Raw genomic sequence first — 13,903 nt, 5'->3', positions numbered from 1 at the left:
TGAAAGCAGTCTCAGGTTTAGAGCCTCTGTGATGGTTGTAGGAGTTGATTCTGATATTATAGAAAGTTTTCTGACAGCTCTGGACACATTTCTTCTCCTTCCTTTTTCTTCTTCTAGTTTATGCATCTGAATCTTGGGAAGGTGAACTGATCACTGGAGTATTTTCTTATAAATCCTTCTATTGGTCCCTTTGCGATCTGGTTTCTCCTCTTGGTTTCCTCATCCACAACATCCTCTGACAAATCTCCATTCACTCCTTTCTTTTTGTCTTTCCATTTGTCCAGCTGGGCTTTGGTCTTTGCATCCACTTTTACAAGCAGCTTTTTGTCTCCCACTTGAAGGTCCCTCAATAATCTTAACACAGAGTAGGTTCCGGTTCTTTATATTCATGGAAGCCCAACACTTGCAACTTGCCTGCAATTTCTTGAATCTCTTCCAGCTGTTACAAACCCCGTAACTGGGTCACTTACCAGCAAAGATGGAGACGTCCGTTGAAGTCTGATGATACTATTTTTAACAGTATTTATTAGTAAAAATACACAAAAATAATATCAATGCAATTATACAGACAATATACGTTGTCAATACTAAATCTAAAAGTGCGGGTATAATAATAATCAATAAGAAATAAGCTCTATCGTTGTCTAGGGGAAAATGTATTATCCGATGGAAATATAAAGTTCACTCAGTTCATGCAGGCTGCAGCCTTTGGGGACCGCTGTGTTGCAATGGTGGGAGAGAGAGAGAGATTTGGAGAAAAACTTGCTGGCTTTTCCTTTTATGATTTCGATCCGTCAGAGTCTCGTTGTCGTGGCCTTTCACTTGTGGCCTCCCCTTTAGCTAAACCGTTCTTCCGTGGTGAGCCCGCCACCCTGGCAAGGGAGAACGCACACGAACCTCCACCGGCTGTCGCTATTAAACGCTGTCACAGGATCTCTAGCGTTTCTCCTGGTGCGTCTAAAGGGGTGTTCCCCAGACCCCTCTTTTATCCTTACTCACGGGGTCTCAGATGTCAATCAGGTTGGGATGATACAATCCCTCAACCAGACCACTCTGGTTGTCCCCTGAGGGGTTTCAATGAATAGTACAGTACTCAATACACAATTCCGTCTCCAAGGGACAATAGCCATTATCAGTGGTTCCATTTCGCTGAGGCCAGGACACATTCCAAACCCTGTGTATTCTGTGTGTCTCTCTCTCTCATTTCCTGGGTCCCAGACCCGAATTAATAGCGATCTTGCGATTCTCCAAAAGGAGGGGGCGACTTTGTACCCTTCGGCCCCTCAGAGTTGTTTCACATTCATAACACCCCCTTCCTTCTAAGATTTTTGCCACAGGTAAAAATTAATGAATACAGAGTCTTACAGGATTTCAGAATCTAACACAATACAAAAGAGTTTTTTTTCACTACAGAGTAATACAGTGACGCATTCAATTCAGCATCTAAACAGTTAGCGATTACATTGTCACTTCCTGTAATATCTTAATATCTTGTACCTTAATAAATTCTTGTAGCATCAGACTCCAATTTAATAACCACCTATTTTTATTCCTTTTCTTCAGCAAACAAAAACTAAAGAGTTGTGATCTTAGCTTACGTGTATATTACAAGAGTTCATGCAAATACTAATCTTTATTTTACTTTCAGACTTAACAGTCAATCTTCCATGGGGGTTGTTGTTATTATTCACATGCTTTGTCGAAATCCCTTAAAAACGGATCCTGTTATTTAAAGTGGCATCCCGTCAACCCTCGCCCCTTTTCCAGTTAACTCCCACGTGGTTAGCCTGCACACCAGTGTGGAATAGGCTTTTGCATGCTCCTTTCATAGGAGTTATTTTATCAACAATGTTTTCCAAACATAGCCCATTTGCCGAATTTCCACACAATTCTTTATTTTTTTAAGCAAGTCGTTAATTTTATCTTCAGGATCCTTCATTCTATTAGTTTTCAATTTAAGATCTGCAAGCGATCCCTCTTTGTCCAAACAGCATTTCAAATTCTGCCTCTTCACAGCACACTCTTGAATAACAATAGCGTGTGGGGCACCTTTACATTCCAACTCAACCTGTAATTGATTTGCAGGCACCTTGGTAACAAGCCATTGTCCCTTCAGCCTGGTTACTGATTCTGACACCAATCCAGACTTTAAATTTTCTTCATTCGATTTGGAAACTACACTTTTCCCTTTTCCTTCAATAATAATATTCACCTCACCACCTTTTATCTCCTCACTGACTTTTAACACACCTTCGAGCACAAACAACTGGGAATTCTCACTTCCCACTAGTACCAAGGTTAACCCTTTCTTCACCAAACCAAGTCCATCTGACCCACAAGGACTGCATTCCTTTTCAACTGAATCAAATACCTCAGACTTGTTCTGAGTTCCATTACTAGGTTCAGTACCACGTGCATCCACATCTTGAACACACTCAAACGGGACATCTGCCTCTTCCAGGCTTTCAGTACCCGTCCCCTTTTCAAATTCTAAGTTCCCCTGATCCTCCCAGTTACTCTCTGGGCAACTCCCTTCCGGAGTAAACTCAACCCTGCGGGCTGAAACAACCTCATCTGCCAACCCAGCAGACTTTTTCAAGGTAATGGCATCCCTTTCATCTAGGACTGCCCTCATTTCATTACCGGGAACACCTTTAGAATTTTCAACTTCTTCAAAAGTTCTGTCAAACCAGACAGATCATCCATGTCCAACCCTGGACCTTCTAACAGCCTTATCTGTTTCTCATTTTTACTCCGTGCCTCTATAAATTTCCTCCTGGCTAAGGATAGGTCTACCTCCTCTTCCTTACTCTCTTTCACCTCCCTATTCTCCGTTTTACCACCCTCTAACCCCTCTTGGTACAGGGTCGGTAAAAACATCTCAGCCAAATCGATACTGGCCTCTTTCTCAGCTGCCTTTCTCGACATGCTGCGAGTGGTCGCGCATGCGGGATAGATCTCGGAATCTAGGGGCGGGTCCTCAACACTTACAGGCTGGCTCGTCAGCTCCATGGCCGACCAAACGTCACCACCTGCTAAATCGTTACCCAGAAGGATGTCTACGTCAGTTCTTGGGAATTCTGATTGCACCCCTATTTTAACTGGTCCAGATACCAGCTCACAATTTATAATGATCCTATGCAAAGGCACAGCTTCTGTCCCTTTTCCTATGCCTCTCAAAGCTACCTCTCCAGTCTCGGGACCAAAATCTAGTACCGTACTGCGAATCAATGACAGCTCAGCTCCAGTGTCTCTCCAGATCCGCACTGGAACTGGTGTGTCTCCCTCTTTCACAGACACGGTTCCTTCTGAAATAAATTTCTCACGCCCCTCTCATATTCTATCTACCTGGGGCTCTCTCATCGATTTACTGATCACCACAATACATCCTGTAGGGACTGCTGCTTTCCCTTTTCCTATCTCCTTCCTCGGAGCAAGACACTTAGATGCAATATGACCCACCTTTCCACAATTAAAACAGGTCAAGCCAGGACCCCTCCTGCCGTCTTGCCTTTCCTCCTCCTTATTTTTACCGCTAGCTCCCGGCTGAATCTCTGCCTCAGCCGACGGGCTTTCTCTACCGTTCCCACGGTCTTTCTGGTAACTCTTATTGGAGGAAAACTTTGTCTTGTGGGTTAGGGCATATTCATCTGTGAACCTAGCAAATTTGGATATGGACTTATTCGGCTTCTCGTTCAAATACATCCGGATATCCTCCGAAACACAACCTTTAAATTCCTCAATCAGAATTAACTCCCTGAGACGCCGAAAATCTTCTTCCACCATTTCTGCTGCACACCAACGATCCAAGAGCACACCCTTCTCATAGGCAAACTCGGTATACGTCTGATTCCACCCTTTCTTTAAATTTCTGAACTTTTGTCTATAAGCTTCAGGTACCAATTCATAGGTCCGGAGAATGGCCTCCTTTACTTTCTCATAATTCTCCGACTCTTCCTCCTCCATGGACAACGCCGCATATGCCCGTTGTGCCTTCCCTTTTAACACACTTTGTAACAACGCCACCCATTGCTCTTTGGGCCACTTCTGACTCACTGCCACCTTTTCAAAATGCAAGAAATAACTATCAACATCCGTCTCCTCAAATGGAGGTACTAACCCAAACTCCCTACTAACATTAAATCTCTCCTGTCGGTCTGGCCCTTGAGCTCTTCGCTCTTGCCTTAACTTCTCCAGGTCCATCTCATGTTGCCTCTGTTTCTCCTTCTCCTCATACTCCCTCTCCTTTTCGGCTCTCTCTTTCTCTTTTTCAGACCTTTCCTTCTCTTTTTCAGCTGCTTCCAGCTGTTTTAACTGAATTTCATGCTCCCTCTGCTTCTCAGCTCTTTCCTGCTCCTTTTCAGCTCTTTCCTTCTCCCTTTTCACCTCTAACTCCTCTAGCCGGAGCTCATGCTCCCTTTGCTTGCCGGCTTTTTCTTTTTCCTTTTCAGCTGCTTCCAGCTGTTTTAACTTAATTTCATGTTCCAACCTTAATTTCTCCAACTCTAACTGAGCCGTCCCACTAGCTGGTGCCTTTTCAGGGATATTTTTCAATACCTCAGCCGAAAACACATTCTTCACAATATAATACTGAGTTATGGCCCTCCGCACCTCCCGCTTTTTCATCAACAACCTCACCTCTGCAAGATTTAGTCCTTTCACAATATTTATTAAGTCCGACTTTGTGGCAGCCCCTAGCGCCTCCAGAGTCGGGTTTTCTATAAATTCATCTACGTCCATCTTTGCTGGTTTCCCGTCTGGTTACCCGCGCAACCAGATCCAAGTTTGGACTTAAAAGCCCGATTCACTGGCCCTCCAATTTGGTATCAAATCCCGGGATGAGCCCCCGTAACTGGGTCACTTACCAGCAAAGATGGAGATGTCCGTTGAAGTCTGATGATACTATTTTTAACATTATTTATTAGTAAAAATACACAAAAATAATATCAATGCAATTATACAGATAATATACGTCGTCAATACTAAATCTAAAAGTGCGAGTATAATAATAATCAATAAGAAATAAGCTCTATCGTTGTCTAGGGGAAAATGTATTGTCCAATGGAAATATAAAGTTCACTCAGTTCATGCAGGCTGCAGCCTTTGGGGACCGCTGTGTTGCAATTTGTTGGAGAGAGAGAGAGATTTGGAGAAAAACTTGCTGGCTTTTCCTTTTATGATTTCGATCCGTCACAAGTCTCGTTGTCGTGGCCTTTCACTTGTGGCCTCCCCTTTAGCTAAACCGTTCTTCCGTGATGAGCCCGCCACCCTGGCAAGGGAGAACGCACACGAACCTCCACCAGCTGTCGCTATTAAACACTGTCACAGGATTTCTAGCATTTCTCCTGGTGCGTCTAAAGGGGTTGTTCCCCAGACCCCTCTTTTATCCTTATTCACGGGGTCTCAGATGTCAATCAGGTTGGGATGATGCAATCCCTCAACCAGCCCACTCTGGTTGTCCCCTGAGGGGTTTCAATGAATAGTACAGTACTCAATACACAATTCCGTCTCCAAGGGACAATAGCCATTATCAGTGGTTCCATTTCGCTGAGGCCAGGACACATTCCAAACCCTGTGTATTCTGTGTGTCTCTCTCTCATTTCCTGGGTCCCAGACCCGAATTAATAGCGATCTTGCGATTCTCCAAAAGGAGGGGGCGACTTTGTACCCTTCGGCCCCTCAGAGTTGCTTCACATTCATAACACAGCTTAAATCTAAGCCATATTTCACAAGTAGCTGCCTGATAAACATATCAGAAGCTTTTTTTCCAGATATGTTGCCTGCAAAGATCTGAGCAGCATTTCCTTGGTCCAATATCCTTTCCAACCAGAGGCACAGAGGTCAGCACCAACTCCTGTTTGTCCTCTGTAGGGCAATGGTTCATGGTGCACAGCATGGAGACAGGTGTGGCATCATCCACGACCTTTCTTAATTTGCTTATGGTTGACTACTGCAGGGATGTGGCATGTAAATGATGGATGGAAGTCCAATGAAGTCATAGTTGTCCTCCTGTTTTTACCATATACAGGCCCAATGTGGCTTGTTGGTTGTTCGATTTCATTGTTATGAATGTCATTCCCACACAAGTTATCTTTTCTTCAGGATCTTTTCTCATTTTGTGGACTGACTGAAACAGCTGACCTGTGTCCAATTCCATTTTAATTAATTTACCTTTCACCATGGGATAATCCATATTGCATGTCTATTGTTAATTTACACATTGGAAATCTCAAGGCTATGCAGTCCTGTGCCATTCTCATCATTATCAGGTTTTTCGTAAACCTGACACATTAGATTCTCCATTCTTCTGCAGATTAGAGCTTGTTTTCAAACTGCAGTTGAAATTGAAGCTTTTTCTCTTCCCTGTGCAGTCCATTTATTTTTGTCTGCCCAACATGCTATTGTTTGTCCATTTTTTAATGCTTTCTTGTAAGATTCTGCAAACTAAACAATCTCTCAGTGCCCATCAAGACAATCTCTTCAACTCAGCCACATACACTGGAATGAACTACCCTTCCTTTTGATTTTGCTTATGAAACTTAAAACATTCTGCATTCAACAATGGTTTTGGTTCTAAATGTTCCTGCATTACTTTAACTATATTAGCAAAGCTCATTTTGGTTGGTGTAGTTGAAACAGTTAAACTTCAAAGCCAACTGTATGCCTTTAAATCCAATGCATCAGCAAAACTGGCACTCATTTCTCATTGGCTATTCCATTTGCTTCAAGATACTGTTCAATTAGCTCAGTATACACGAACCAGTTATCTGTTGTGCAATTGAACACATCTATCTTTCCAATGTAGCCACCCATTTCTGCTCTTTATTTATGAATATTACCTGGTACTTGCTATTTATGAGCCCATGAGGTGCACATGTATCAATTCACTTATTCTTATATAACCCACAATGAATTATTTAAATAAACAAGAATGCTTAATCAAACAAAATGTATGTAATATTACTCAAATACTACTGCAATATTAACTACACAGCAGTGGGAATTGCCAGGAAGCAAGGTGATTGCAATTTTCTTTGTAGGATACCCTCTGGCTATAAATTTGGACTAAGCTTTCATTCCTGTTTTTGAACTTTTGAACTAGCTTTGTGCAAAAGGGCAGAAATGGGCTGAAGACTAATGTTGAGGGAGAAGGGGTAAAGGGGATAACCTAGTAGGCAAAGAGCAATACAGCATGGAAACTCGTGCACACCAACCAAGATGCTCATCTAAGCTAGTCCTGTTTGCTCTCATTTGACCCTGTCCCTCTGAACCCTTCCTAACACAAGATGGGGAAGGGAAGTAAAGAGACCAAACAGAAAATACTAATGCAGCTGACTTCTCCCTCAGACAGACAAAGGTTTATGAACCAGCTCCAATAAGAGAGTATGGATTGAGAGAAGAGGATGGGAAGGGGTGGTCAGAGCAGTTTCTGCTCGCCAGAAACATCTCAGTATGAAAGAATTTGTCCAGAGACAATTGAACAGGCATGTGAGCTAGTGATTACAGGGAGTGGAAGAGTTAGCTATAACACAACGAAGAGTCACAAAGCATGGAACTATGCTTTCCCAGCCAGACTATGCCAAGTACCATATCCCTCTAAACTGTTACTATCTGTCCAAGTGCCTTTTTAATGTTATCATTATATCTCCCTTCCCATTTCACTATCCTCTGTGTGGAGAAGTTGCCCTTCAGGTTCCTACTAATTCTATCCCTCTCACCTTAAATCTATGTCCTCTAGTTTTTGACCCCCTTACTCTGGGGAAAAAAAGACTGTGTATTTACCCTAACTATCCTGTTCATGATTGTATATATCTATAAGATCATTTCTCAGTCTACAACAATCCATGCCAATGAAGTCTAGCTTCTTCACTAATTAAATTTTCTACATTGTATCCTGCAATGAAATCAGAAAAACATAGAGATTAAGTAGATTCCAGAGGTAAAAACAAGTTTAAAAAGTAATTTAACTTCACATAGTTTGACTTGTAGTATTAGCTAGCTTGTGAGAAGGGATGGTGGTGGCAAAATGCTAGCTTATCAGTCAGATGAGGAGGAGGAAGAAGAGCTAGTAGGGTACTGGAAAAGTTGAAGGTGTTAGTGACCACTCAGTCTTTATTATCAAAATTCAAATGAAGTTTATTTGTCATTCAAACCATACATGGATACAGCTGAATGAGGCAGTGTTTCTCTCGGGCTAAGGTGCATAAACATACACGCGCATTTAAAATAACAAGAAAGGGGTGAAAAAAAGAACAGTCACATAAGAAAAAAAAACTATGTACTTGTTCAAGGAAGACTGCAAAGCAACATTTTTCCTTACCATTGTAGATGGCCTGTAAACACAACAGACCATCTTTCTGAACCTTGTGAGCTTGCTGTCTGGCAGTACACCTCCCCAGGGCTATGCTTTTCACTGCAAAGGTCATATCTAGATTTGACTTTCCAAAATGTAATACCTTGCACATCCAAATCAAACTCCATTTACCAGTTTTCAACCCACTTAGCCAGCTGATGAAGGTCTTCCTGTAAATTTTTGGTACCCACCTTCTTTCCCAGTATATCACCTATTTCAGTGTTACCTGCAAATTTATTAACCGTGTGTGCATTGAAAAAGGATCTAGTGCTTTCCCAGCGTATATGACGAATAGACTTCTCAGGCTTCCAGCTGGGTGCAGGTATCGATTATAACCACCAATCGATAATAATTGATACCTGTATCCGGCCGGAAGCCCAAGAATTTATTTTCGGGTGTGTTCTTATCCAAATCATCGATACTGATGACAGACAACAATAGGCCCAGCACTGACCCCTGATGCACAGCACAATCCTCCAATTTGAGAAACAATCTCCCACCATCACCCTCTGCTCCTCCCATCAAGCCAATTAACCAGCTTTCCCAGGATTCCATACTAACCGTCCTCCAGAGCAGCCGACCATGTGGAACCTTATTAGAGGCCTTACTGAAGCCCATATAGACCACATGTACCGGCCTCCCTCATCATATTTCTTTGACACCTCATCAAAAAATACAATTTGGTTCAATGATGTGATCTCCCATGAATAAGTCCACACTGGCTACTCCTAACCAGTTCCTGTCTTTCCAGATGTATGTACATATATCTTGTATCACAGAATCTTCTTAGTAACTTACCTACCACAGATGTTAGATTTACTGGCCCATAGTAACCAGGTTTTCTTTGCGCCCTTCTTAACTAAAGACACAATGTTCAGTGGCCTTCATGAAGGAAATACCTCAGCCAGGGCTCCCATGATTTCTTCTCTAGCCTCCCACAATTTCCTGGATAAACCTGGTTAGGCTCTGCAGTTTTGTCAAAATTTGTACCTTTTAACACATCCAGTATCACTTCTACTGTAATACAGACTATCCCCAAGACCTCCCCATTTACTTTTTCCAAGTTTCAAAATCTTCACATCTTTCTCCACTGTAAAAATCGAGTAGAAATATTCATCAATGACCTCATCTATCTCCTGGCCCTCTGTACAGAGGTCTCCCCTTTGGTCTCTGAGGGACTGAGAGGAAAATTGGATCAGCCATGATGAAATGGCAGAGCAGACTCGATGGGCCAAATGGCTTAATTCTGCTCCTATATCTTATGGTCTTATGGGCCCTTTTCCCCTTAATATACCATAAAATCTCATTTGCGTTCCCTTAATCTTCTCTGCCAAAGTCACCTCATGCCCTCTTGTTGTCCTGATTTTCTCCTCCTCCTGCATCCTATACACTTCTCCAGGGATTTGCTTATTCCCAGCTGCCTTTGCCTGATCAATGCCTCCTCCTTCCTGGACAGAGCCTCAATATCCCTCATCATTTGGGTTTCCCTCCTCCCACCAACATTGTACTTTGCTCTAACAGGAATGTGCATACCTTGAGCTTTATGTCACTTTTAAAAGCGTTCCACCTGCCTGTGGTCCCTTTGCCCACAAACAATCTACTCCTATTAAGCTCTTGCTCATACTGTCAAAATTCACTTTGCCCCGATTTGAAACTTGAACCCATGAACCAGTTCTGTGCCTTTCCATAGCTATTTAAATTTGAATAGAGCTATGGTCTTTGATGCTCTCTGTTAAAATCCCCTACTAGGGCAACTCTGTACATTTATTCTTCTATTTCCCTTTAACTGTTGGGGCCTATAGTACATCCCTTTCTTATTTGGCAGCTCCAGCCATGAAGCCAAACTGGACAATCTTTCAGTGATTTCATCTCTGACACCCCTTAATCAAAAATGCAACACACATTCCTCTCTTCTCTCTGTCTCTGTCCAATCTAAAGCTGCCAGTCCTATTACTCCCTTAGCCAGGTTTCCATCATGGCTATAATGTCTCAGTCCCATGTAACAACCGGTCCCAAGTTCATCCACCTTATCTTGCATTGAAATAAATGCAATTTAATCCAACAGACTTTTCTCACTCCTTGCTGAGAAACTAGACAGGTACCCAGGGAGACAGGGCCATCAAAATGTCATACACAAAGTGAAGCTTTGGTAGATCATGTTAAAGATGAGAATTTGGGGTGGGGAGGGGTTACAGGCAAGAGAGCAGACAGAGATGCTAGAAGATTAGTAGAGTGATCAGATGGTCCACAGGAGAGCATGAATCCACAGTAGGAACAGCAGAGGAAAATGAAGGGCTGAGAAGATATTGAAGTAAAAGGGTAAGTGCAGAGGAGGGAAAGAATGCAGGGTTTGAAAGGAAAACATAAGAGATGGAAATTGTTTGGGTGCAGAGTGGCAGATATTAATTAGACTCTGGAACTACATTACAGTGTCATATGTTGAAACTGATCTTTCAGCTAACCGTCCACACTGCTCATCAACCATTCATCCGAAATTCTGCTCATTTCATTCTCCCCTTATATTCATCAAATTACTCCAGATTCTACCACTTGCCTACACACCAGGGTCAATTTACAACCCTCACGCTTTTGGAATGTGGGAGGAAACTGGTGCATCTGGAGGAAAATGTCACAGTCACAGGGAGAACATGCAAACTCCACAGAAACAGCACCTGGAGTCAGGATCATACCCAGACCTCAAGAGCTTTGAGACAGTGGCTTCAACATCACTCTGCAGTTTCCAGCATTGTTTTTCTGAACCGCAGTACAAGTGGCTTTAAAAGTCAGGAGAATAGTAATAAAAGTATCTGGTGATTTTCAAGTTCCTTAAGCACATTATTAGCAGCTTTAAGCGCTTTACTATATTGGAAGATTGAGCAAAAAGGTCTGACTGGATGGTGTGGTGAAACATCAAGGTAGGTATCATATGTGACTGGCCCTGTGGTTTCTATTAAGAACAATTTGTACAACTGATTCAGAAAATTTGCTAAGTATGTACATTGGGCTGCATGTGCATGTACATTCACACAGCCCAACACATTGCATAGACACGCGTCTGGTTGCACAATCTGACTGTTTCTCTGTGTTTTCTCAGACTCTCATGAAACACGTTGAAAGTCCAGCTGGATTTTGCAAGCCAAGCCCACAAGAGAGTGGAATTGCCACAAACCTGCAGGATTTGCCTCCTATCCCAGAGGATAAACAGCTTTAGTCCCCAAATCTCTTCTTCATCCAATTCAAAGGCAAATCACTGTGGATTTTAGAATTCTAAAATAAAACCAAAGGATAATGCAATAGTCAACTGGTCATGTGGCATCTGTGGAGAGAGACAAAAGAGTTAAAGACTTCATGATCATCTTCAGAACTGGAATGAAGTTTTAAGGTGCAGAAAATGGAAGATGAGGAATGTGGGGGTGGAAGACTGGAGCGATTAAAAGATAAAAGTTGACACAGTGAAGTAACGGTGACACTGCTTTATAAGAATATATGTGATTGGGCCCCGGGCCTGGGGAGAGGTGGGGGAAATGAGTTTTTAAAAAAGGAGCCTTTTCATGTTTTATTGGAGGGATTGTATGGTCAGTGGCTCAATAGGGGTTAAAGAAGAATGGGTGAATGTCCAATAGGAATTTCCTCTATGGAATACTGATGTGGAGGGAGGAGAGATGATGCTTGGAAGTAGGATCATAGAGGAGGTACAGGAAAGGGCAGAGGAAGATGAAGGTTTTGTGTTTTTATTATGTTGGGGTGAAATGTGGCCGGTATTGGACACTGGGGTTGATAACAATAGACAATTGACAGTAGGTGCAGGAGTAGGCCATTCGGCTCTTCTAGCCAGCACTGCCATTCACTGTGATCATGGCTGATCATACACAATACACAATCCCCATTCCTGCCCTCTCCCCATATGCCTTGACCCCACTATCTATAAGAGCTCTATCTAACTCTCTCTTGAAAGCATCCAGAGACTTGGCCTCCACTGCCTTCTGGGGCAGAGCACTCCACATATCCACCACTCTCTGGGTGAAAAAGTTTTTCTGCATCTCTGTTCTAAATGGCTTATCCCTTATTCTTAAACTGTGGCCTCTAGTTCTGGACTCACCCATCAGTGGGAACATGCTTCCTGCCTCCAGTGTGTCCAAACCCTTAATAATCTTATATGTTTCAATCAGATCCCCTCTCATCCTTCTAGATTCCAGTGTATACAAGCCCAGTCGCTCCAATCTTTCAACATATGACAGTCCCACCATTCCGAGAATTAACCTTGTGAACCTACGCTGCACTCCCTCAATAGCAAGAATGTCTTTCCTCAAATTTGGAGACCAAAACTGCACACAATACTCCAGGTGGGGTCTCACCAGGGCCCTGTACAGCTGCAGAAGGACCTCTTTACTCCTATACGCAATTCCTCTTGTAATAAAGGCCAGCATGCCATTAGCTTTCTTCACTGCCTGCTGTACCTGCATGCTTGCTTTCATTGACTGATGTACAAGAACACCTAGATCTCATTGTACTTCCCCTTTTCCTAACTTGACTCCATTTAGATAGTAATCTGCCTTCCATTCTTGCCACCAAGTGGATAACCTCACATTTATTCACATTAAACTGCATCTGCCATACATTTGCCCACTCACCTAGCCTGTCCAAGTCACCCTGCATTCTCATAACATCTTCCTGACATTTCACACTGCCACCCAGTTTTGTGTCATCGGCAAATTTGCTAATGTTACTTTTAATCCCTTCATCTAAATCATTAATGTATATTGTAAACAGCTGTGGTCCCAGCACCGAACCTCGCGGTACCCCACTGGTCACAGCCTGCCATTCCGAAAGGGACCTGTTAATCACTACTCTTTGTTTCCATTGTCAGCCAGCCAATTTTCAATCCATGTCAGTACTCTGCCCCCAATACCATGTGCCCTAATTTTGCCTACTAATCTCCTATGTGGGACTTTATCAAAAGCTTTCTGAAAGTCCAGGTACACTACATCCACTGGCTCTCCCTTGTCCATTTTCATAGTTACATCCTCAAAAAACTCCAGAAAATTAGTCAAGCATGATTTTCCCTTCATAAATCCATGCTGACTCAGACTGATCCTTCTACTGCTATCCAAATGTGTTGTAATTTCCTCTTTTATAATTGACTCCAGCATCTTTTCCACTTCTGACGTCAGGCTAACTGATCTATAATTCCCTGTTTTCTCTCTCCCTCCTTTCTCGAAAAGTGGGACAACATTAGCCACCCTCCAATCCACAGGAACTGATCCTGAATCTATAGAACATTGGAAAATGATTACCAATGTGTCCACAATTTCTAGAGCCACCTCCTTAAGTACCCTGGGATACAAACCATCAGGCCCTGGGGATTTATCAGCCTTCAGACCCAACAGTCTATCCAACACCATTTCTTGCCTAATATAAATTTCCTTCAGTTCACCCTTTACCCTAGCTCCTTTGGCCACTATTACATCTGGGAGATTGTTTATGTCTTCGCTAGTGAAGACAGATCCAAAGTACCTATTCAACTCATCTGCCATTTCCTTGTTCCCCATA

General features: G+C 42.7%; 1 protein-coding gene across 6 annotated transcripts in view; it reads left to right on the top strand.

Moving 5' to 3' along the window:
- Positions 1–11,647, top strand: part of LOC140725299 (anoctamin-7-like) — a 209,795-nt gene extending 198,148 nt beyond the window's left edge. For all 6 annotated transcript variants that reach the window (XR_012098312.1, XM_073040598.1, XM_073040599.1 and 3 more), the window contains one exon: positions 11,448–11,647. Coding sequence is in view for 5 of the 6 variants with exons in the window: in XM_073040598.1 (XP_072896699.1) it covers positions 11,448–11,564 (117 nt within the window). In the remaining variant the exon portion in view is untranslated. The remainder of the gene's footprint in view (positions 1–11,447) is intronic.
- Positions 11,648–13,903: the final 2,256 nt, after the last annotated feature.

Source organism: Hemitrygon akajei, chromosome 3 (genome assembly GCF_048418815.1).
Source record: "Hemitrygon akajei chromosome 3, sHemAka1.3, whole genome shotgun sequence".
In the NCBI taxonomy this organism is placed as follows: domain Eukaryota; kingdom Metazoa; phylum Chordata; class Chondrichthyes; order Myliobatiformes; family Dasyatidae; genus Hemitrygon; species Hemitrygon akajei.
The sequence above is the reverse complement of the archived record's forward strand: the minus strand, read 5'-3'. Positions and strand labels throughout refer to the sequence as shown.